We start from the raw sequence: 24,823 nt of genomic DNA on the forward strand, positions 1-24,823 counted from the left end.
GTTAGATGATACTGTGGCAGTGGAGGTCAGAAGTGGGTTTAGCTGGAGGGGGCAGGGGGACTCAAGAAGAATCCAAAAGAAATGAAAAAGATGGGCTATGATCATTTTCCTAAGGACAAGCTTTTCTCAGCTGTGTGATGTATATGGCTTATCCCAAGCTGATTGTGAATCACAGACTGACTTTTCTTTCTCATCTCTTTTTATATGTAAGCCATTTCCTGTTACTTCCAAATAAGTTGCAGAGAATTTGGGGAAAGCAAACATCACATGTGATGAGTCCACAGAGCTGGGAATAAGTACTATCCATGTGATTTAATAATTGTTAATAGAGTGGCAATTAGAAGCTGATTATTAAAGGGAGAGATCAAGGGCCCTAGATAAAACATAGAGAAAAAATAACACGGGGGTCAAGGAAGATTTGAGGTACCCACAAGCAGGAACCATCATCAACTCACTCTTTTCTATCCCAGTCGCTCCAGCCTTAACTTGAAAGCAGACGACGGACTGAGACCAAACTGCAAAACATCCCAGATTACGACAGCCATCATCAGCATCCCCACTCCCCCAGCTCTAACCCCAGAGGGAGAAAGTCGGCCACCCCCTGCCAGCCCAGGCCCCAACACGAACATTCCTTCCATAGCCAGCAACGTTGTCAAGGTCTCTGCCTTGTAAAACCACTGGACAGAGGGCCCGAGGGGGTAGTGGGCAGTAAAAGGGGCTGGCATGTTGGTGGGTGGCCATTGGGACCACTCCCTCCCCCTTTCCCACTATTTCTGCCTGCCCTGTTGCACCCCTAGCACTGAGACTTGTGCCTGGAAGGGAAGGAAGCAGCAAAGGGTACCCAAGGATCCCGCTGCTAGTGCAGACACAGCCCTGTGACATTGCATCTTGCTGGGGCCAGAAGAAGGGAAGGGGTGGGTAGGGGATGGGCCATTAGAGGATGCAGGCTGCCTGCCTGGTCAGGGCCTGGAGGGGGCATCTCAGACCAAATAACAGTTGTTTCTGGAGACCCCAGTGAGGAAAACACAAGACCGAGAGCAGCCCAGAGGACGAGTCGTCACATGCAAACAGGAAGAAAATATAACACTGTGTATTTAAGCACCTTTTTCAAGGATCTTAATGGATAATATTTATTCATGGGAAAAGGTGGAAAACAAAATCATCAATGGATTTTTGTGAAATGTTTTTCTCCATGGACCCAACACCTTTAAACCAAAACAATGCATTTTGTGAGGTTGGTTTTTATTTTTCTCCTTTTATAGCAAAAGCTTTTAGGCTCAGTTACTGCTAAGATCTCTCCCCATTCCCGGGATGAGTGAGGTCACCTTAGCTGGGCCCTCACTGCCCAGCTGACCTGCACAGAGCTGTCAAGCAACCACACAGCAAACCTTCTGCTCCGTCCGTCTGTCTCCTTTGTCTTTGTACCTATCTGCTTCACCTTGGCTGTTTCTGTGTCCAATCATCTGTCTCACCATGGACTGTAAAGCCTTCTCTGTCACTGCCAAGTACTGCAGACTTGTGCCTGGGAGTCAGGCCGAGTCAATGCAAATACAGAAAAGAAAGGAAGCCAAGTGGGGCAAGTTTGAGGGTGAGGTAAGTCTACAACATGAACAGAGGTGCTTCCCTTTTGATTGGAACTGCTTGTCTTTGCAGTTTGAGGGTGAGGGGAGGCATGGTCACTGGGTCTTGAAAACGGAAACAGCAACTTTAGAAAGCAGTCGTTTCTGCAATACCCCAGAGAAGACAGAAGCACCCAGGCTCGCAGTGCCACAGCTCCAGGGCACCTTGCTATGTACCCTCCTTTCAGATGCACCATGAATCCCAGGCGGTGCTCTGCTAAGAGGTTCCATGAGCATCTTCAAGTGAGGACGATGGGATGACACCCTGACTTACTGCCCGAGGCGGTTCCTATACAAAGGCCGTGAAGGTTAAGCCTGTGTGCCCCATGAAGGATATTTCAAAGCAAGTAAGAGGCTCTAGATGATTCTTGCCTGGTCTGAAAGATACCTTGAAGTCTGAGTCATTTTCAGGCCTCATCTCTGAAGATAGCTGAAGCATGGGTATGCTGATGACCTCCACGTAAATGAGGGAGTGGAGATTCCTTCTATAAAATGTGGATAGTATGTTTGTTCAAGTTATTGTCACTGTAGTGGGCCTGGGAACAGTATTTGTGGAATCTTCCTAATCATTTTTACCCCTTCCAGCAGAGCAAGTAGGCCTCCAGGATTAGTGACAAGAGCTGTTTCCTGCCCTTCTCAGCTGCAGCTGTCTACTGCAGTCTCTGAAGACTGGGATCTGAGGCACACGAGCTGCTGAGGAATTTCTTATCCATTCTATAGCTCACAGATAAGCTGTTCATTTCCAAGTCAAAAATCTCTCTACTCGGGACAGGATGAAATTCACTATCCTGGGGACTGAAAGCTTCTATGGCCCCAGCTCCAGTGACCCTGTATGCAGAGGAAGCCAGGTTTTTTGAGGTGGTATCAAACCAGAAAATGAACAGAAGGGCAGAAGAAAAGGGCCCTTCTTTCCATCTTTGTCTCCCTGTCCTCTTCCTCAGTGGCCACTGACAGTCCTTTCTCCTAGATCTAGCCTCGGAATTTCCCCTATCATAGGAATGGAGCGGTTCTTGCAATCAGTAACTTCACATACAATTTATCAGCCAAGGCATAGAGCCAAGCTGGACCCAACTGTAGCAAGTAGGCAAAGAAGTCGAAAAGGATCTTTCTGTTGAAAGAATGGACCATGGGACAAAGGAATGTCTAGGTGCATGATACTTCCTAATAATTGAGTGGGATAAGGATACAGATTTTAAGGAAACACCATTGTATTCACATACAAACCATCATTCTTTTTCGGAACAAGTCATGCCAGGGTTAGAATGATGACCAGTTCAACTAAGGATCTCCATGTCACTTGGATAGTGTACCAACACAGCATATTATGGTTCTCATGAAAAGAAATATTTTAAAAACTGTGTCCCCCAAAATTTCATTTTTTATTGACTTCACTGAACTGTTTGTGTTGCTTCTATTTTATCTCCAAAGTCTATATCATACCAGTTCCTAAAAATAATCATTAGACTGTCTTCATTTTCATTCCCCCATTGCAGTCTTGGCAAGAGGTAAGGGACCCAGCTCACCTGTGCTCAAAGATAACAACCCAATGAAACAACTCACAGCCATATCTGCTAAAGGGTATTTGTGAGTATGCACAGGGGTAAAGTGTGCTGCTGGATCACCTTAGTAAGTCTGACTTATCGGTTAGTAGGCGAAGAACCAGGCTATCAGATTCTTCTATAGACCCATAGCTTTCTGGTGCAATGACTCATGGTGCACAAACCATGTTAGAATAACAGAAAATTCCCCACTCCGCCCCTCCTTTCAACCCTACGTGGCACTGGGGGAGAAGGTATTAAAAGGACAGCAAATAAAAAGCCTACGACTACATTCAAATAATAAATGGAAATAACTTGGAAAATATAGTATCGAGCATACCAGAGAAGATTAAAGAATGTCTAATTCATTTTACACTGTAGAAATCCGGGACCCAGAGAACTTGACTCCCTCAAGGTAATGTAATCATTTGATAGACGAGGGATTCTGTTTTGGATTTGATTTGGGGTAGGAGAGTCAACACACCGTTTGCCTCTCAGAGTTAATATGTTGGGCAAGAACCATCAAAGATGCCATGCCATAACTAGAGACACTCATGTGTAAATGTCAACATAACTTGATATTGCTCTAGGAAATCACCTGACTGTATTAGTACAAATTATCGACTCTGAAGCCACCATTTCTTGGGTAGAGCCAGCTATGGGTGATTGATTCTCTAAGAAATAGATGAACAAGGGAATGTCCAAGATTTTTCCTCAATGAAAAGGGGGCTTGGACAATGACATTTCAAAGCATATCGTTGCTTCTCACCACTCTCTGTGAAGGTAGTCACCCTAGTAAATCCTTGATTCCGAGAAAAGAAATGGGCACAAAGAAACTGAATGACTCATCCAAAGTTCATGGCAAGCTAATGGCAGAATTATGATTTGATCCAGGATTAGACATCATGTCCTAGGAGTGTCTTCTGTACCCTGCTCCATGGCTCTAAGGCTTGGTCATATGTTTCAAGAATGTTGGTTAGGGGAAAGGAAGCGTTCCTGAAGTAGCAGGACCTCCAGAAATAGACCATTATTTCTCCCTCATTCCCACTCCACCTAACTAGTCTCAAGCTCAGGACTAACTGTACAGAACCCCTTTCAAAAGACCAGTAGATATTCTCAACAACCAAACATTACTAGTTTATAACCAGATGTTAAGGAGGGTGGTAAAAGATGATCCATGGGTGACAAAAGTCACGTACAGAACTGCTGAGGACTTTATACAGTTGTTTTGATTTCTCTGCAGTTCAGGATCATGTTATTTTCTTGTCAGAATGCAGGTAGGGGAAAGTACCTGGGAGCATTATATGCCTAGATCGTTTTTCTTGTCTTTTTAAAAATAGCAGTAGTGATTGAAATTGAGCTAGCATTAGATTTGAAATTATTAATGGATTCTAGTGATTCAGGCTCCCTCACTTCAATTACTAGGTAACTAAGTAAGGCAGAAGGATCCCAATACTGTTCATTTAAAGTAATAGTTTCCCTTTCATGCTAGTTGGCATGGTAACCAACTTAAGAGGAACATGAAAAACTTTTCCCTGTTTTCCTAATGAATTATCATTACTTGCAAAGCTTTAAAATACAGGATAAAGGAAAAACATTGTCATGACCCATGACACTTGGAGCCCAAACAGCATCATGAAAAGCATTAGAACCAAGGGAAAGTGGCTTTGAAAAATGAAATGGCTTTTTAAAGGGGTTCCTTATGGGTCTTGTTTTTTATTCAGGATATTCTATGTTTTCTCATCAGATGTGGGAACATTTATCTTAGCAGGTTATTTAAACTATGCTGGCTGATGACATGTTAGCCAGTGCAGGACACAGACCCAAGTCCTGGGGGAGTCATTGGACCAATGGACTATTTTACAAACCAGGGAGGTGGGAGGGATGGTATATTTTTGATAACCAGACATTCCAATGTTTTCCTTAGAGGTCATGCGCTCCCATTAATGTTCTTGTAAAAAACATCAAGTGTGTTCTTTTCTATTTTCGTATAATTACTGGGCTTTGCTTACCAACATCACAATGGCAAAGAAATATACTGTACAAAACTGCAGGAAGATGAACATGAAAACTTTCTGTGGGGAAAAAGCTCTTAAGTTTCTTGTCTTCTTTTGAAATCGTAGTGCATATGTTATAACATGTATATCATTTACAGTATTGAGTCCTGTGCCACTGCTGTACCTGATGTATCCAATCTGGATTAAACGAACTATGTGCCACAAGCCTTGGCGTGAGAAGAGTTTCTTTTAACAGTTCTTTCCCTTCCAGAAGTATTGCCTTACACTGGAAGGCTTTCCAGCCTGCTCCAGCAGGGACATAATCTTAGGTGTAAAGGTCTCGTCTAATTGACCCCATCTTCTTCCACATAAAAGATGCCACTACAATTTCCTGGAGCCTCTTGCCTGCCTAGGCAAATTCACTTTTAACAGCAGCACACTGGGTTGAATTTGTCTACAGCTCTCACTTCAAGACTAAGAGACAGCTAAACAAAAATCCATCCTCTAATATTTGCTCCACCTAGATCAAGGTCTCAAACGACACATACACAATAGTAAATGCTATCGAGAGTAAAAATTTTTGATAGGCAACAGAAACACAAGCTCTGGCTCATCACGTCTGTGACTTTACATCAGTTACTTTTTGACTTCTTCCCTTCAGTTCTTTTCTTGATTTTAAGGGACTGTGGTGGGCCAGGATTAAGTGCCTTGAAGATCTACCCTAACCTTAACAATTCTGTTGAAGCAGAATTCTGTTGAAGCAGCATTTTCCTGTTCTGCCATGCAACAACACAAATTTAAATCGTTTTCATGCTCCACAACCACCAGATCCCGATCAATGAAAGCAAGAAAAAGGGCAGGGGGTGGGGGGCAGTATGTCCAAAGGTTCTACAGAACCATGAAATTCATTCTAAGCACTAATGCTCACATCCTTACCACCCACTAGGTGTCAGTAAAGACCCATAGCTCAAATTATCTGAAGGAAAACTGGAAACTGTACAATCAGCAACTCTTGCAGTCAGCAATTCTTTTTCATTTAAAAGCACTGTGTGGGAGAAGGTGGCTCAATATGTAAAGCCTCTGATTCCCAGATTTACAAAATGGAAGGAGACAACTGATTCTTGTTGTTATCCTCTGACCTCTACCCATGTATCATGACTTGTACAGACAAAATTAAAATATGAAAAAAAAAAAAAAAAAACAAAACCTTTATTTCTCACAATGTAGCTCTGACTGTTCTGGATCTCACTCTGTAGACCAGGCTGGCTTTGGATTCAGAGATCCACCTGCCTCTGCCTCCTGTGTACTGGAATTAAAGGTGTGTCTACTAAGCCCACTTTATAACAAAATTTTAAAGCACTATATATCAAGTATCAAAAAGTACACATGCACTTGTTCAAAAGACATCAAAATACATTCTGCCCCAACAAGACAAGAGCCTTTTGACAAAGGTGTTTGCAATTGCTATGAAAAAATTTAGGATTATTTTATATTTAAAGGGAAATGGAAAAAGCCCTCAATCATTCCTTTATCTTAGATACAACCCATAACATGATCATTCTTCTTCACAATTATTTTTAGTATTCTGGAACTGAAGTTTACCTTTAAGACAGTTTTTTTTAAGAAGTCACCAAAGCAGTAACTTATGTTCTCATAATTATCTCAAGAAGAGGGCTGGACAGATGACTTAGTGGTTAAGAGTACTTGCTGCTCTTCAGAGGACCCAAGCACCTATGTTGGACAGCTCACGACTGCTTTGAGCTCCAGTTCCAAGGCATCCAACACCCTTTCGAGCCTCTGTGGACATATATGCATGTGCACATATGCATGCACACACGTACACACACACACAAACCTAGAAAAACTAAAGATAAAACTATACAAAGGAGATTTCCCCAAGATCTCTGCATGTAATATACTGAACACCTAATTCAAGCTTAACCTGGTTACAGGTAATGAATGGACTGAAGATGACTTCTAGAGACTCTTTACAAATCTGAATTATCCTTCTCACAAAATACTTTCTCATTATGAGTCATACAAAATTTAAATCTCTCAAAGAACCTTAAAAGTTTAATCCAATGTCTTATTTTATTGAGAAAGCTGGATTCTGAGAGGTTACGTGAGTGGTACAAGGTTTAAAAGTGATAGAATGTCTTAACCAGGACAAGTTTTCTTTTCATCTGATTTTACCACAAACCATGGTTCCAAAGAGATTATGTGAAGAAAACATTCCTTCCTGCCTGAACCTTGAAGATCTAGCATGAAAAACTTTTCATGAGGCAGCAATACAGAAATGTGTGCAATCCTTTTTTAAGAAACTCCACAGAATAAACTGACATTACATTCAAATTTTAACTTTATTTTTTTAAAGAAAGGATGCCACATATGTCATGTTTTTAAGGGTTTCTTTTGGGAACAGCCTACATGAAGTGGCACCTTGGGATCTTTAGATCCAAGTTCTAAAAATTCTCTTCCAAATCTGATGAAATTGAAAAAAAAGTATTCCTGGACCAAGTCAAAATAATCTGAAAAATAGTTGTGTCCCAGTAGAAAGTCCTTTCAAGTTCCTCTAAAATGCCACCATATCCCACTTGCTCTAGGTGAAGAAGAATGCAAATCAAACTATCCGTTGACAGTCAACAATCTCAGGCACATCCTAACATCACTGGTTGCCACGCATCATTTCTTGTAGATAAGCTGTATTCATATGATAGGCAGCCATCCAACTAGGATGTCTCTGAGCATTCCAATAGTAAGAGTGGGAAGCAGCAGCATAATATTCTTGCCATGCTCTGTAATATGCTCTCCAGTACTCCTCATAATCCTGGTAGGTATCAGAAAAACTCGAATTTGTTTCCCTGTGACAGTCATACCAAGTCTCTTCCTGGGGCTCTGTCTGGACTCGGTAAGAGGAACGCCGGGGAAGGTTTCTCCGACTCTGCTTCGATCTTTGGCTAGCTCCTTCTTTATGCCTTGCCTTCGCCTGGGTTTCAGGAGATTCTTGATACTGCACCTGAGTTGGGGTATCATTTTCATTCAGAACTTGTTCCAAAGAGAGAGGGCCACCCACAGGAGTACATTCAGGGTCTTTCAACTGAGGGTCAGAAGAGCCTTCCAAGTAAGACTTATTGCTTTTGCTCTGGGAAGAAATCCTTGAGCTGCAAGAATCACTGTCACTCTCTGAGTCACCAGACTGGCTACTACTCACCAACATCTGTGTCCTATCTTCAGAAACTTTGTTTCTCACAAAACCATTCTGAGGATTCACAGTCTGAGGCCCAGGTCCTGTGTAGTGCCGGATAATTTCCACAGGTTTCTCTAACCCCTCTTTAATATAGTGCTTATAATCCTCTACCAGTTCTGCAAAAGTCAAAGTACATGGCTGATGGACTTTGAAAGAAGATAGGCAAGGAATTTTAGGGAGCGAGCCAAGTGAGGCATCTTTGGCCTGATGCTGGCTGTTACTGGAGGAGGAGGAGTCCTCAACAGAGGTCTGAACAGAATTATTAACCTGCTCTTCCAGTTGTATGGTACAGCCCAACTCCTGTGGTGGAACCTTTTCTATGATTCCACACTCTGAGTGGCTTTTCACAGGAAGCTTTTGTTTGTTACTGTGTTTTGATTTGGCTGATAGTGTAGATACAGAAGTATTTCTGGTTGAAGACATTTGGTTACCAGGAGTTCTTTGAGTCTGGAAGGTTCTCTCTACTTTTTGAACTTGCTTTTGGGGAGACTGAACAGGTATACTTGGTGAGCTGTAAGTATGCATTGAAGCTTTAACTTCCACATCCCAATCCAAGCATTCTTCCATCAAGCCAGGAGGAATGGGATCTATAGAAAAGGAAGAATAAGAATTAAAATTCTCAGACCAGGCATGGTGGTGTACACCTTTAATCCCAGCACTATGGGAGTAAAGGCAGATGGATCTTTGTGAATTAGAGGCCATTTTGGTCTACTTATCATGTACCATGCCAGTGAGACTCTGTCTAAAAAATAAATAAAAACTGCAAAGCCTAATGAATATTTTTCATGTGTCAAAGAGCTAGCATGTAATCTTTTCTACACATCAGTTGTTAACACTTTTACTTAATCTGTATGTTAAATTATGCTGAAATGTCCTAATCTACAAAACACAGACTAGCTAGCTATACCATGTACCTCACAGACCTGTGGTGACAATTAAATGAATTAACATATATACCGTAGACACAATGGCACTATGTGCTATTATTTTTATTACGCTTATCTGTAAGAATGTCAAAACTTCTGACTCACATGGAAGCTGAGCATGGGTGGTACATACCTTTAATCCCAGCGTTCTAGAGGCAGAGGCAGACAGATCTCTGAGTTCAAGGCCAACCTGGACAGCCAGAGCTATAGAGAGAAATCCTACCTCAAATAAAGTAATACTACTAGTAAAAGATTGTCAAAAAGAAACAGAAACATGTACCTGGTAAAGGGAGAAGGTTGATATTACATTTCTGGGCAATTTTCATCATCATATTTTCTTCCTCCCCCCTACAACAGTACGTCACTGTCAGTCCCAATGTACCTAAGAGTAGAGAGTGACATAGTAACTCATTTCCATAGAAATAACAGTCCAAGTACCTTTTCACATCAGTTTTCTTGTTAAAGCACTAAACTTCCTTACCAAAACGGCCAGCTCTGCCAATCCGATGCATGTACGTCTCCCAGTCTACCGGTACATCCAGATTAACTACTAGATTAACCTTCTCCGCATCAATCCCACGGGAAGTCTTGAAGAAAATTGTATTAATTACAGCATGGCTACCAATGAACACTATGCTCTTTGGTATAACCAGAACCCAAATTTAAAGCAGGCAAATATTTAGGATTCAGAGGAAAAAGAAATATATTTCTAATGACTAACTAGGACTAAACTATTTAAAACAATTAAGCATTAATGACACTTTTAAGAAAGCACTTTCCCCAGAACTGGAAAGATAATTTTTACCTCTGGTACCCACTGGTACACCTAATAAGATAGGACAGCAATCTGATAACAATACATGTCAAGACCCACAGTCACCCAAACAGAGCAGGAGCTTTACCAAATCTGTAGAAATGAGGACTCTGCAATGAAACTGCTTCAGTTTAGCCATGGCATCAAGGCGCTGATTCTGATTCATGTTACCTAAAAAGAACCCCCCAAAAAAGTCATTTTAAAACACCTAAGCAAGCTGGTATGGTGACACATGCTTGCCAGCTGTCATCCTAACACTCAAGAGGCTGATGACAGAAAAAGCCAGAGTTCAAGGCCAGCCTAGACTCTGTAAGATCCCATCTCAAAAACAGCAACAAAAAATTAAGCTAAAATATATTTATTAAGTCCACAAGAAGCAAGAACCTTAATTCCCAATCTTAATGCTTTAAAGAAATACACCAACTAGGTAACTGTCCTCTACAAATTTGAGTGCTAAAATCTAAAGTCAGTATTTTTCAAAGTATGGTTTATAAAATCAACTTAAAATTCAAAAATCTATTTTAAATGGCGACATTACAAACACTTAGGAAAAAAATGTTCTTCCCAACTATTTGCAAATCTTTTTTTAAGTCTGTGTTTACCTGTGTCTGTGTGTCTGACTGTATGGAACTGTGCATGACTGTGCACACAGAAGCTAGGAGAGAGTACCAGATCCCTAGGAGCAAGAACACTTAGCTTATTCTGTGTGTGCTGGGATACAAACTCCTGTGCAAGTGACTGCACAAGAAGTGCTTCTAACACTGAGTCTTCTCTACAGCCCACAAATCTGGTTTTGAAATGTGATCCAGAGTTAAGCTATCAGCATATTAGGAAACGGTCTCCCCAGTTCCTCATAGTGAGCATATTCCAGCTAACAAGTTAAAAATTACACTACATAATAATCAGTGAGTGAATCTCACTGATCAAAAATTCCTTTAAATCTTTTCTATTAATCCAGCAATTAATAAGCTCTGTGGATGAAGTGAGTCACTTTTGCCTTCCACACAGACCATTAAATGAATTCAAGGGCCAGAGGTATAGCTCCATAGGAGAACACGTACATATAAAAGGTTAAGTCTGAGAGTAGAGAAGATAAATCAAAACTCAGCTATTCTTAGCATGTTTGTTTTCTATGACAGGGTCTTGCTATGCAGCCCACACAAGCCTAAAACTTAACATAACCACATATGGCCTTAGGCCCATGACCTTGCTGCCTCAGCCCCTGGAGTCTGTGCAACACTATACCCTGCTTAATTTTTAACATTTTAATAATTATTTGATTATATGAAGAAACAAAATGTCTTAACACGATGAATATAAAGTTTGTTTTACAGTATTAAGCTCTTTACAAATATAACTCAAATTTAAGTGTTTCTGATCGCTTTCTAAGTTGTTACTATAGACCAAGATATTCCTTTAAAACAAAACATACAAAATCCACCCCCCCCAAAAAAAAACCCAGAAGACTGACATCAAATTCCAATGAAAAATAAATCTAAATGTCCTTTATTAGGAGTGCAACTTCACATTCTCAAAACAATTCAAGATGTTTTTCTCTCTTGCCATGGTAGGTTTCAAGACAATATATTAAACAAAAACAAAGATGTGAACTTGCCTGAAATGCATTCAGTAGGAAAACCTTTAGAAGAAAGGATATCAGCCAAATGTTGAGCTCTACAAAGAAAAAGATTTACGACTTTCATGTACTGTCTCATGCCTGTTCTGTTTTTTAAGTTCCCTAGATTAAGTTATATTACCTGCTGTGCAAATTAGAAAACACCAAGGCTTGATTAAATGGGATTTTACTGAAAAGTTCCTGTAAGTGCTGAGTCTTTTCCTCAAAAATCTTATGGGCCAAAGGGTAAGAATTGACAACTTGGTAATACTGCTTCAAACCTATAAAGAAGTCAAGAGTCCCAGTTAAGACAAACACATCTGGTGAATTCCAACAGCAGCTATTATGTGGTAACAGCCAATTAGACAGGATGTCACAACTGGTAATATAGTCTATACATACCTATAAGACTTGGATCACTGGGATTCAATCTTACAAAAGTGGGATCTCTCATATACCTTGTCAAAGCATTAGCCAAAAATTCAGGATAGGTAGCAGATACTGCCAGCATCTGTTTACTGGCCGGTAACGAAGAATAAATCCAACTGTAAAATGCAGGAAAACACACCATGAAAACTATGCAGACAGCAATTTTCCAGGTAATGACCTGGAAAAGCTAAAGACAAACACACTCTTTGGTGCAACCTTCTTATTCTCAGGTTTGCTTTCTTACTTTATTTGCTCCTGGAAACTGCCTTCTTCTAAAAGCTTATCTGCTTCATCGAGAATGAAGAGACGAATACTGCCCGGATTCAGGTAGTCAAGTTCTATGAGCTGTTTAATTCTACCTATATGCCAGGAAAACAACCAAATCTGAAATATTTATGACATATCAAATCTGTACTTTGATTTGCTTTTATTCACAGGTTTTATTGCTCAGTTTCCTCACAGTGTACACTCACAATCTTAAATTCTCATCTTACCTGAATCCATTCTTTTTACCCCCCTTTTCATCACCAATATGGATAAGTAAACAAACATTACTGCTATCAATATACAGAAATGTTTTGGTACTAAATTCTAAACTCTGATTCTGACTGATTTGTGAACAGATTACCAAAAAGAACAACAACTAAAACCTCAATTAATGGCTTAGACAGGCTTCCTGAAAGTCACTTTCCATCTCAGAAGCCTGACCTATGTGTATTCTCAAACACTCTTTACAATGGAGAGTCTGTTGATAATCCAGCCATTTGTCTCCCTGGTCTAATGTGCTTCATTTCTAGTGAAAGTAATTATTCCTATCATTAAAGACTTCTATTTACCTATTGACACATTTACTGTTCTATTCCTAACTTCAGCTACCAACAGGTGTTAAAAACTTACCAGGAGAGCCAACAGCAACATGACACTTTTTAAGTCTGGTTTTGTCTTGTGATAAAGGAGTCCCTCCAATAAAAACATGACATTCTAACCCTTCCATTTTTATTCCAATGGCTGTGATAACAGAATGTATCTGAACAGCAATTTCTCTTGTGGGAGCCAATATCAAAATCTAAAATAAATTGAAAAACATTAACAAGTCGGAGGAATACATGTGAGTGATACATTCATTGTATGATACACTACTTTTCATTTTAAATGATGAGTTTTCTTGGTTTGGTTTGGTTTTTTCAAGACAGGGTTTCTCTCTGTGTAACAGCCCTGGCTGTCCTGGAACTCTCTTTGTAGACCAAACTGACCTCAAATTCACAGAAATCTCCCTGCCACTTCCACTGCCTCCAGTGCCACCACACCAGGATTAAAAGATGAGTTTTAAGACAAGAGAAAATATTCCATTATTTTATTCAGTTAACAATTATTAAGAACCTACTAGGTTGGGTGTGATGGCGCATGCCCTTGATGGAAGTACTCAGGAAGCAAAGGCAGGTGGCTTTCTATGAGTGCTGTGATTAAAACCATGTGCCACTACTGCCAGGCTACTTATATTTTAGGAGGACTCTCTCAAAGCTAACTCCAAAGGTTAGATTCTAAAGGCCTTACGAGCTACACACATACATAATGCAATATAACTCCCTGAGAAGAACATACTGCTTAAAAAAGAGAGACTATGAAATTAAAACATTTTTAAAAGTCCCTTAAATCACAGATTTGGGACTTTTTTGGTACTTTCTCCTTTTTCTCTCAATTTTCCAATTATAAAAAAAAAATATCATGTGGTGTTACTTTGATATACACATATATACTTTTAATAATATAAAGACTTTAAATAATAATATGAATTTTACTTAGGTTTGGGATTTGGTCTGCTGCCAAGTATCACAAGCCAAAACTCTCAAACACACCCTACACTGCAAATTGACTAGCTACTGTTTTTAAGAAGTATATTCAGTATCCCCAGGATTTGGTGGATATAGAGCTCAAAAAGGTTCCTAGACAACAAATACAAGAATCCTGGGTTTAAAAACACCACTACTGAAGATCCATCCTCATAACAGTCACTTCTTGAACTTTAAAAAGTCGGCCATCACTACTACACTCCAGAAGAAAGTGTGAGGGTCACATCGAATTCATTGTTTAATCCCTACTGTAGTATTTATTCATAATACTGGCTGAACAAATCTTTTGAAGCAAATGATCCCCTAAACCCAAATCCACTAATTTTCGTAGGACAATCTTAAAGCCATGCCAAGGCAACTTACAAAATAAGAGATCAATACAATACATACAAAAGGCTTTAAGAACTACCGGAAATTTGCCAGGCACGGTGGCACATGCCTGTATTACCAGCACTTGGGGAGGCAGAGGCAGGCGGATCTCTATGAAAAAAGAAAACACCTGAAATTCTGCTATAGCATAGTATATAAACCAAAACATCTACCTTCTATGTCTAAGCCTTAACTAGTCACTAAAGGATGTTTTAACCGCATAATGATTTTTAATTAACAAATAAATAGTCAAGATGTGCTTACTACAGAAAATACCAAATTCAAAATATTAATGGTGATATTCTTGGCCACAACTCAACGACATTACCATCACTTTACTTCGGGTCTTTACATACGGTTTGGCTCCCCTTCATCAAACCATCTGGAGGAGTCACTAGTTTTTCTTGACTCTCAATAGAGTCCGAGTGCTACACAATCCCCCCCTCTGGATCCTGAGTTAAACTCACCTGAGTACTATAGTTTTCAAGAATAAGAGAGTCCAGAGCAATGGTGGAGAATACACAAGTTTTCCCAGTGCCAGACTTAGCTTGAACAATTAAATCTAAGGGAGAAAATACATATATAATTAGCTAGATTCACTGAAGCAACTAGATACCAATATGCTATCAGAAATAACCAGGTCCTCTCCTAAGACCACCTAGTTGTCACCTGTATTTTTAGTTGACTCTCAAATGCTCAGGAGGCGTGTTTGATCCCTGAATCTCTCAACCACTGAACCACTTCTCCAGCCCCTTGGTCCCCGAGTCTCTACCGCTGACCTTCTTCGGCGTGCGCTCCATGCTAGACTCTTAAACATCCTTAAATCCAATTGCGCGCCCAGAGCCTCACAGAATCCCGCAATGGCGCGGACCCGGAGCTCGGCCGGGCCACGCCGCTCCCTCCCCCGGCTGGCCCGGGTCCTCACCGAGCCCGCAGCGCCCCAGCGGGATGGCCTTGAGCTGCACCGGAGAGGGCCTCTCGAAGCCGGCCGCCCGCAGCCCCTCCAGGACGGGCCGCGACAGCAGCAGCGACTCGAAGTCCGCGGGCTCCGCCAGGACCACGTCCCCCGTCCGCGTCCGCGGCCCGGCGAGGTCGTGAGCCGTCCGCAGGCTCCACGGGGAGCCGGGAGTCGGCTCCGCAGCCTGGACCGGGGCGGCCACACGCTCCGCCGCCATAGCGGGTTCCGCGGTTGTCAAGGCCGCCGAGGCTTCAAACGCCGCCGCCATGGTAGCCGCGCCTCCAGATCTCGCGATAGTTAGGGTTGAGGCGAGGCTCCTGGGAGCGAGAAGAGGAAAAAAAAACTTTATTGTCAGTTTCCCGGAGGAGACACGGACACACCTGGCCTGGAAGTGGAGGGAAGGAACGGAAGTCGGAGGCTGACACACTTGGGAAGGAAGAAAAAAAAAAAAAAAAGCCTGAGGAAGAGGCAGGAAGAGCTAGGGACGAGGAGGCTACCAGGATGTTGCCGCCTGCGGCCTGCAGAGGGCGTCGCGTGCCCGCCGTGGGCTCCGCCCGCCCCTCGCGGCTCTGACGGACGGGCCGCGCTGCGCAGCTCCGGAACCCGGCGCTCTCGGCGCGCTTTGTGACGTAGCTCGGGTGTCGATCGCCGCCCCGAGTGGGGTCGGCTGCCCTGGTCGAGCTCGGCCGCGGCCACGCCGAAGGCTTCGCGCTCCGCCCCCTTTCCCACCCTCCCTCGGCGCCCGCGGACAGAGCCCCTGGAGCACAGCAAGACCCGGTTTACGTTTGCACAGCCCTGTCACGGCGGCGCCCCAGCCACTTAGTACTGTGCGGTGCGCGGGGAGTGGAAACCTCAACTGGACGGCTAAGTCCTGGCGTCTGCTTGAGCGCTCTCTCAATAGGCTAATAGACGTCTCCGGTTCAAGGCATCTGTTGTGTACCCTTCCTCCCGACCTCGGGCGGTCAGCTAGCGCACCAATTTCCCCTCCTCTGGACCCGCTCGCGTGTCACCTTGTCAAAGAGGTCTTTCTTGAAATCTTAAGCCACTCCCATACTGTCTGCTCCCCCGCCTTTCCCGTTATTCCCATCACTATCCCCTTGCTTGATTAGCCTAGTTGACTGGCTCTCTTCTTCCTCCTTTCCCCTCCTCTTCCTGTTTTCCTTTTTTCTTCTTCGTCCTTGTCCTCTTCCTCTCCTTCTCCTAAGCCAGGGTCTTTTATGCGGTTCAAACTGGCCTCAGATTGGAAATCCCCCTGCCTCTACTTGCCACGTACTGAGATGACAGGTGTGTGCCACCATACATAGTCACATTTTCTTCATGATACAACTACCTAAAATGTTTTATTGTATCCCCCACTTTCCACACGGACAGGAACCTATTCTGTCTTCTGTCCCTGGTAGAAGAAATACATTAAATAATATTGTTTTCGCCATGCTTCCAAATTTAAACATGCTTTATAGATGCATTTCTTTTCTCATTGCTATAACAAAATACCTAACAAAAGAATGTAAGGAAGGCACTTGGGGGGGGGGGCTCGCAGTTTTGCAGGAAAAATCCGTCAAAAGGGGAGAGCCACAAGGCCCATTGTATCGGCAATGAGGAAGAGAGGTGAATCCTGGTGCTCCACTTGCTTTCTCTATTCGGTCTAGGATCCCATCTGGATAAGATGGTGCCACCTGAATTCAGATCTTTCCATTTCGATTGATTATCTCTGGAAATGCTCTCACAGACCTGCATGGGGTTTTGTCTCCTAGCTAATTTTAAGTCTCCAATCAACCTTATTACAAGCCTTATTTGTCCCTAAGTTATAATTCTGGTCTTGTTTCCCATTCATTCAATGATGTCCCCACATCCCAACTGTGTAGGAATATCTTTGCCGTTTGAAATCTCCCTAAAAGAAGGACATGAAGATGAATTCTGTTTTCGTAGATATTTATAAAACAATAAGCAAGCATCCACTATCCATATGAAGGAAGAACTGATACGGCTAGGGCTTTTCCTCTTAGTTACCCACATCTTTCATGCACCTAATCTACCACAATTTGCAAATCTGGGAATTATTTTTGGTTTTTCCCTCACCCTCTTTCTAATAATTTACTGGCAAATAATTCTGTCAACAAATATTTCATCCATTCCTTTTCAATCTATAGTATCTACCCTTGGTCTTAAGGTCATTCTCTACTGCAAAACCCTTCCAGATTGGCCTCCCTGTCCAGAATCTTCTCTGTCCAGACTACACATACCAGAGGCACAGAAATTATATTTCCTTTGTTGTTTTTCATAAGAGTTGAACGCCTAACGTTGGCAAACACTTTACAATTTAACCACATTCATAGTCAAATAGTGACTCATTCCTCACTTCTTCCTTCCTCTCTTAGTTTCTTTTCCTGTTGCTGTGACAAAATACTCTGACAAAAGCAACTTAGTGGGGAAAAAGGTTTGATTTGCTTTGTTTTTCTGGATCATGGTTCAAAATACTGTCCATTATAGTGGGCAAATCAAGGTAGTAGGAGCATGAAGCAGCTGGTCACATGACATCCACTTTTCAAGAAGCAGAGAGCAATGAATACTTGCTAGCATGAAGCTGCTTTCTCCACTTTATGCACATAAGGATCTCCAGCCCGGAGAATGGTCCTGCCCATATTAAGATGGGTCTTCCCACACCAATTAACTTAATAGAGATAACCAGCCATGGGCCTGCTCAAAGGCCCATCTCCAGGTAATTCTATATCCTATCAAGTTGCTAACTACATTTCCTTTCTCTTTTCAAGATAATTGCCCGCTCATGTTCATTGCATTAGAAACAAAAGGCTTTTTAAGGTAATGAAAGAATAAATAAGATGTGGAATTTACAGTGGGATAGTAAGCAGCCTTATAAAGGAAGGAAATTCTGACAAATGCTACAAAAGCATTTGTCAGAATGAGGACAAAGCCTTGAAGACCTTATGTCAAGTAAAGTAAGCCAATTAGGGGACAACTACTGCATGCTTCCATTTCGGTGAGACCTCGGAGTGAATCAGATTCTTAAATGTAGAAAACAGAATGGTTGTTAGCAAGAGCAGGAAGAGGAGCACAAGAGAGGTGTTTACTGGGAGTAGAGTTCTGCAAAACCGAAACGTATGGGAGATCCTGTTTCACATCAATGTGACTCCACTTGATACTTGGACTGTACATCTGAAAATGACTAAATTTGGTGTTTTTACCAAAAACAAAGTTTCTTCCATTATGGAAGATGGCTCATGAGGTAATGGTGTGTGCTTCCAAGCCTGATTACCTGAGTTCCATCCAGGGACCCACATGGTGGAAGGAGAGAACTGACTCCTGTGAGTTAGCCTCTGACCTTCACATACATGCTGTGTGCACATACATACCTGCATACATACACAGTTCTTTATTCTTCCATTATAGTGTATACAGTACTCTTATTTTTCAATATGTGTAAAAACAAATACCTGAAATACCTTTAGGAAGTAGGAGGAGAGGGTTTCAGTATTCACTTTGTCTATTTTGATAGTATTTGTTATTTTCAGAAGAAAGGGTATTTTTGAATGTAGTTTCTAAAACCATAAAAATGAGGGTAACGGAGAAGCTTGAATTGGTGGTGAAACAACTAGATAAAGGCAGCTAGGCAAGGCAGCTTATGCTTTCTAGTGCAGCGCTTGAGAAGCTGAGGCAGGAGGATCAGCTTGAGGCCAGCATAGGCTACATGCCGAGTTCTATACCAGCCTGGGCTACAGAATAAATACACGTCTCGAAAAGACTGTTGATCATGTTTTCAAAAGGATCATTGATTTTATTTTCAGGTATTCAGTCTGTGCCCTGTGCTTCGGGATTGTAATCCCAGAAAGCAAAACGGGGAAACAAGCTTCTATATATATGAGCCATGATGTTCTTCTGGTGGGATGCTCTGTAGATGGACAGAGAGGCAAAGCAAATAGAACAGAAAAAATAGAAAATAGAGATGACAGTGCTGTTCATCTTATTGTTGATGGAGGATGGTTATGATATTGCTATGAATGAGGTGGTGATGGCGGTGGTGATAGCTAACATTTATTTAGCTCATATTCTTAGGGGGAAATCACAACCCCATGAGATAAACACTATTATCTCCATTTTACACTTAAGACACTTATCCATCTGGCCTAGTGGTGGTGGCACACATATTTGATCCCAGCACATGGAAGAGATGGCAGACAGATCTCTATGAATTTGAAACCAGCCTGGTCTACAGAGTGAGTTCCAGGATAGCCAGGGTTACACAGAGAAAGAAGAAGATGGAGGCAAGGAGGAGGAGGAGCAGCAGCAACAGCAGCTTCTCTTTTTTTTTTTTAATACAAAATATGAAAGTTTATTATAATCACACTATGTAGAGATAATCACTGTTTACAGTTTGTATGAATTCTTTCATTGCCTTATCTAATTTTTTTCTTTTTATTAATTAAATTTTTTTAATTTGTTTATTTTTTATTAATTACACTTTATTCATTTTGTATCCCCCCATAAGCCCCTCCCTCCTCCCCTCCTGATCCCACTCTCCCTCCCCTTTCTGCATGCATGCCACTCCCCAAGTCCACTGATAGGGGAGGTTCTCCTCTCCTTTCTGATCTTAGTCTATCAGTTCTCATCAAAATTGGCTGAATTGTCCTATATCGTGGCCTGGTAAGGCTGCTCCCCCCTCAGGGGAAGGTGATCAAAGAGCAGGCAAATCAGATTATGTCAGAGGTAGTACCTCTTCCCATTACTATGTAACCTGCTTGGACACTGAACTGCCATGGGCTACACCTGTGCAGGGGTTCCAGGTTATCTCCACGAATAGTCCTTGGTTGGAGTATGAGTCTCTGGGAAGTTCCCTGTGTTCAAATTATCTTGTTCTGTTGCTCTGCTTGTGGAGTTCCCGTCCCCTCCAGCTCTTACTATTTCCCACTTCTTACATAAAATTCCATTCACTCTGTCCATCAGTTGGCCATCAGGCTCAGCATCTGCTTTGACAGTCTATACTGCAGAGGCTTTCAGAGGCCCTCTGTGGCAGGTTCCAAGGTTGTTTCCTGTTTTCTTCTGGCTTTCAGAGGCCCTCTGTAGCCGGTTCCGAGGTTGTTTCCTATTTTCTTTTTCTTCTGATGTCCATCCTCTTTGCCTTTCAGGATGGGGATTGAACATTTTAGTTAGGGTCCTCTCTTTTGCTTAGTTTGTTTAGATGTACAGATTTTAGTGGGTTTATTCTATGTGGTATGTTTATATGAGTGAGTATATATCATGCGTGTCTTTTTGCTTCTGGGACAACTCACTCAGGATGATCCTTTCCAGGTCCCACCATTTACCTGCAAATTTCATGATTTCCTTCTTTTTCATTGCTGAGTAATACTCCATTGTATAGATGTACCACAGTTTCTGCATCCATTCTTCAGTTGAGGGGCATCTGGGCTGTTTCCAGCTTCTGACTATTGCAAATAAAGCTGCTAAAAACATGGTTGAGCAAATGTCCTTTTTGTGTACTTGAGCCTCTTTTGGATATATGCCTAGGAGTGGTATAGCTGGATCTTGAGGAAGCGCTATTCTTAGTTGTCTGAGAAAGCACCAGATTGATTTCCAGAGTGGTTGTACCAGTTTACATTCCCACCAGCATGGAGAAGGGTTCCCCTTTCTCCACAACCTCTCCAGCATGTGTTGTCCCTTGAGTTTTTGATCTTGGCCATTCTGATGGGTGTAAGGTGAAATCTCAGGGTTGTTTTGATTTGCATTTCCCTAATGGCTAATGAGGTTGAGCATTTCTTTAAGTGCTTCTCTGCTATTCGATATTCCTCTACAGAAAATTCTCTCTTTAGCTCTGTTCCCCATTTTTTAAGTGGATTACTTGGTTTGTTGCTTTTCAGCTTGTTTAGTTCTTTATATATATTGGATATGAGTCCTCTGTCAGATGAAGGGTTGGTGATGATTCTTTCCCAAACTGTAGGCAGTCGCTTTGTTTTGATGACGGTGTCCTTTGCTTTACAGAAGCTTTTCAATTTCATGAGGTCCCATTTATTGATTGTTGCTCTTAGAGCCTGTGCTGTTGGTGTTCTGTTCAGGAAGTTTTCTCCTGTACCAATGAGTTCTAGGGTATTCCCCACTTTTTTTTCTAGCCGATTTAATGTGTCTGGTTTTATGTTGAGGTCTTTGATCCACTTGGACTTCAGTTTTGTGCAGGGTGATAAGTATGGATCTATTTTCATTTTTCTACATGTAGGCATCTAGTTGGACCAGCACCATTTGTTGAAGATGCTATCTTTTTTCCATTGTATGGTTTTGGCATCTTTGTCAAAAATCAGGTGTCCATAAGTGTGTGGGTTTATTTCTGGGTCTTCTGTTCGATTCCATTGATCCACCATTCTGTTTCTATGCCAGTACCATGCAGTTTTTATAACTGTTGCTCTATAGTACAGCTTGAGATCAGGGATGGAGATACCTCCAGAAGATCTTTTATTGTAGAGGATTGTTTTAGCAATTCTCGGCTTCTTGTTATTCCATACGAAGTTGAAAATTTTTCTTTCCAGGTCTGTAAAGAATTGTGTTGGCAATTTGATGGGAATTGCATTAAATCTGTAGACTGCTTTTGGTAAGATGGCCATTTTTACTATGTTAATCCTGCCAAGCCATGAGCATGGGAGATCTTTCCATCTTCTCATATCTTCCTCTAATTCTTTCTTCAGAGACTTGAAATTTTTTTCATACAAGTCTTTGACTTGCTTCGTTAGGGTTACACCAAGGTACTTTATGTCATTTGTGGCTATTGTGAATGGTGTTGTTTCTCTAATTTCTTTCTCAGCCCTTTTGTCTTTTGTATACAGGAGTGCTACTGATTTTTTTGAGTTAATTTTGTATCCGGCCACTTTGCTGAAGGTGTTTATCAGCTGTAGGAGTTCCCTGGTAGAGTTTTGGGGGTCACTCATATATACTATCATATCATCTGCAAATAGTGATAATTTGACTTCTTCCTTTACCATCTGTATCCCCTTGATCTCCTTCAACTGTCTTATTGCTCTAGCAAGGACTTCCAGCACTATGTTGAAGAGATGTGGAGACAGTGGGCAGCCTTGTCTTGTCCCTGATTTCAGTGGGATTGCTTTAAGTTTCTCTCCGTTCAGTTTGATGTTGGCTATAGGCTTGCTGTATATCGCCTTTACTATGTTTAGATATGTGCCTTGTATCCCTGATCTCTCCAGTACTTTAAATATGAATGGATGTTGGATTTTGTCAAATGCTTTTTCAGCATCTAGGGAGATTATCATGTGGTTTTTTTTCTTTCAATTTGTTAATATGGTGAATCACATTGATGGATTTCCATATATTGAACCACCCCTGCATACCTGGGATGAAGCCTACTTGGTCATAGTGGATAATATCTTTGATGTGTTCTTGGATTCGGTTTGCAAGTATTTTGTTAAGTATTTTTGTGTCAATGTTCATAAGGGAGATTGGCCTGAAATTCTCTTTCTTTGTTGAGTCTTTGTGAGGTTTAGGTACTAAGGTGACTGTGGCTTCATAGAATGAGTTTGGTAATGTTCCTTCTGTTTCTATTTTGTGGAATAGTTTGAAGAGAATTGGAGTTAGCTCTTCTTTGAAGGTCTGGTAGAATTCTGCGCTGAAGGCATCTGGTCCTGGGCTTTTTTTGGATGGGAGACTTTTGATGACTGCTTCTATTTCTTTGGGGGATATGGGACTATTTAATTGATTTACCTGGTCCTGATTCAGCTTTGGTAAGTCAAATCGATCAAGAAAATTGTCCATTTCATTTAGATTTTCAAATTTTGTTGAGTATAGACTTTTGAAGTAAGTCCTAATGATTGTTTGGATTTCCTCAGTGTCTGTAGTTATGTCCCCCTTTTCATTTCTGATTTTGTTGATTTGGGTGGTGTCTCTCTGCCTTTTAGTTAGCTTGGCTAAGGGTTTGTGGATCTTGTTGATTTTCTCAAAGAACCAGCTCTTGGTTTCATTGATTCTTTGAATTGTTTTATTTGTTTCTAATTGATTGATTTCAGCCCTGAGTTTGATTATTTCCAGCTGTCTACTCCTTTTTGGTGTGTCTGCTTCTTCTTTTTCTAGGGTTTTTAAGTGGGCCATTAAGTTGCTTGTATGAGCTGTCTCGAATTTCTTCTTGAGGGCACTTAGTGCTATGAACTTTCCTCTTAGCCCTGCTTTCATTGTGTCCCACAAGTTTGGGTATGTTGTGTCTTTATTTTCATTGAGTTCTAGGAAGACTTTAATTTCTTTCTTTATTTCTTCCCTGACCCAGCTGTCATTTAGTAACAAGTTGTTTAGTTTCCATGTGTGTGTAGGCTTTTTGCTATTTCTGTTGTTGTTGAAGTCCAGCTTTATTCCATGGTGATCAGACAGGATACAAGGGACTATTTCAGTCTTCTTGTATCTGTTGAGGCTTGCTTTGTGACCAACTATATGGTCTATTTTGGAGAAGGTTTCATGAGGTGCTGAGAAGAAGGTAAATTCTTTTGTGTTTGGGTGTAAAGTTCTGTAAATGTCTGTGAGGTCCATTTGATTCATGACCTCTGTCAGAGACATTGTTTCTTTGTTTAATTTCTGTTTTGTTGACCTGTCCTTTGTTGAGAGTGGGGTGTTGAAGTCTCCCACTATTAATGTGTGAGGATCTATATGTGTTTTAAATTTTATCAATGTTTCTTTTACAAATGTGGGTGCTCTTTTATATGGGGCATAGATGTTCAGGATTGTGATGTCTTCCTGGTGGAATTTTCCCTTGATGAGTATGAAGTGTCCTTCCTCAACTCTTTTTATTAATTTTGGTTGAAAGTCTATTTTATCAGATATTAGAATGGCTACTCCTGCTTGTTTCTTGGGTCCATTTGCTTGGAAAGTCGTCTTCCAACGTTTTGCCCTCAGGCAATGTCTATCTTTGTGCCTTAGGTGTGTTTCTTGTATGCAACAGATTGCTGGGTTTTGTTTATGTATCCATTCTGTTAATCTGTGTCTTTTTACTGGAGAGTTGAGTCCATTGATGTTGAGAGAAATTAATGACCAGTGGCTGTTAGATCCTTTGATTTTGATGTTGGCTGTGTTCATAAGGTTGTGTGCTTGGTTGCTTTTTGTTTTACTGTAGTAAGGTTAATTATTTCCTGTGTTTTCTTGACAGAAGCTAATTTTCTTGGGTTGTATTTTCCCTTCCAATGTCTTCTGTAATGCTGGATTTGTGTGTAGGTATTGTTGAAATTTGTTTTTGTCATTGAATATCTTGTTTTCTCTGTCTATGAGGACTGAGAATTTTGCAGGGTATAGTAGCCTGGGCTGACATCTGTGTTCTCTTAGGGTCTGCATGATATCTGTCCAGGCCCTTCTGGCTTTCATAGTTTCTGTTGAAAAGTCAGGTGTGATTCTAATGGGTTTGCCATTATATGTTACTTGGCCTTTTTCCCTTGCAGCTTTTAGTATTTTTTCTTTGTTCTGTATACTTACTG

At 41.3% G+C, this 24,823-nt stretch overlaps 2 protein-coding genes across 3 annotated transcripts in view; one reads left to right on the forward strand and one right to left on the reverse strand.

Annotated features, from left to right (window-relative positions):
• Kcnd3 (potassium voltage-gated channel subfamily D member 3) overlaps positions 1–5,379 on the forward strand; it is a 225,835-nt gene extending 220,456 nt beyond the window's left edge. For both annotated transcript variants that reach the window (XM_055628938.1, XM_055628947.1), the window contains one exon: positions 471–5,379. In XM_055628938.1, the coding sequence (XP_055484913.1) occupies positions 471–672 (202 nt within the window). In that variant the 3' untranslated portion in view covers positions 673–5,379. The remainder of the gene's footprint in view (positions 1–470) is intronic.
• A 2,116-nt stretch (positions 5,380–7,495) lies between these two features.
• Positions 7,496–15,908, reverse strand: Ddx20 (DEAD-box helicase 20). Its single transcript, XM_055628923.1, has 12 exons — positions 15,860–15,908; positions 15,330–15,679; positions 14,872–14,966; positions 13,083–13,251; positions 12,430–12,544; positions 12,159–12,301; positions 11,899–12,037; positions 11,757–11,815; positions 10,230–10,312; positions 9,809–9,914; positions 9,608–9,709; positions 7,496–8,988 (listed from the first exon to the last, which is right to left on the reverse strand). The coding sequence occupies exons 2-12, from the start codon at positions 15,628–15,630 to the stop codon at positions 7,820–7,822; spliced, it is 2,481 nt and encodes an 826-aa protein (XP_055484898.1). The 5' UTR covers positions 15,631–15,679; positions 15,860–15,908; the 3' UTR covers positions 7,496–7,819.
• Between the last annotated feature and the right edge of the window lie 8,915 nt (positions 15,909–24,823).

This window comes from Psammomys obesus, unplaced genomic scaffold, assembly GCF_907164565.1.
Source record: "Psammomys obesus unplaced genomic scaffold, mPsaObe1.curated_primary_1811, whole genome shotgun sequence".
In the NCBI taxonomy this organism is placed as follows: domain Eukaryota; kingdom Metazoa; phylum Chordata; class Mammalia; order Rodentia; family Muridae; genus Psammomys; species Psammomys obesus.

Bases quoted from the DNA above. Each gene is read 5' to 3' on its own strand.
- Ddx20 (XM_055628923.1), bottom strand. From the start codon at position 15,630: ATGGCGGCGGCGTTTGAAGCCTCGGCGGCCTTGACAACCGCGGAACCC. The intron at 14,967-15,329 runs GTGAGGACCCGG...TTTCTCCCTTAG, and splicing joins GCTGGGGCGCTGCGGGCTCG to ATTTAATTGTTCAAGCTAAG. The intron at 13,252-14,871 runs GTGAGTTTAACT...AATTTATTTTAG, and splicing joins TTGAAAACTATAGTACTCAG to ATTTTGATATTGGCTCCCAC.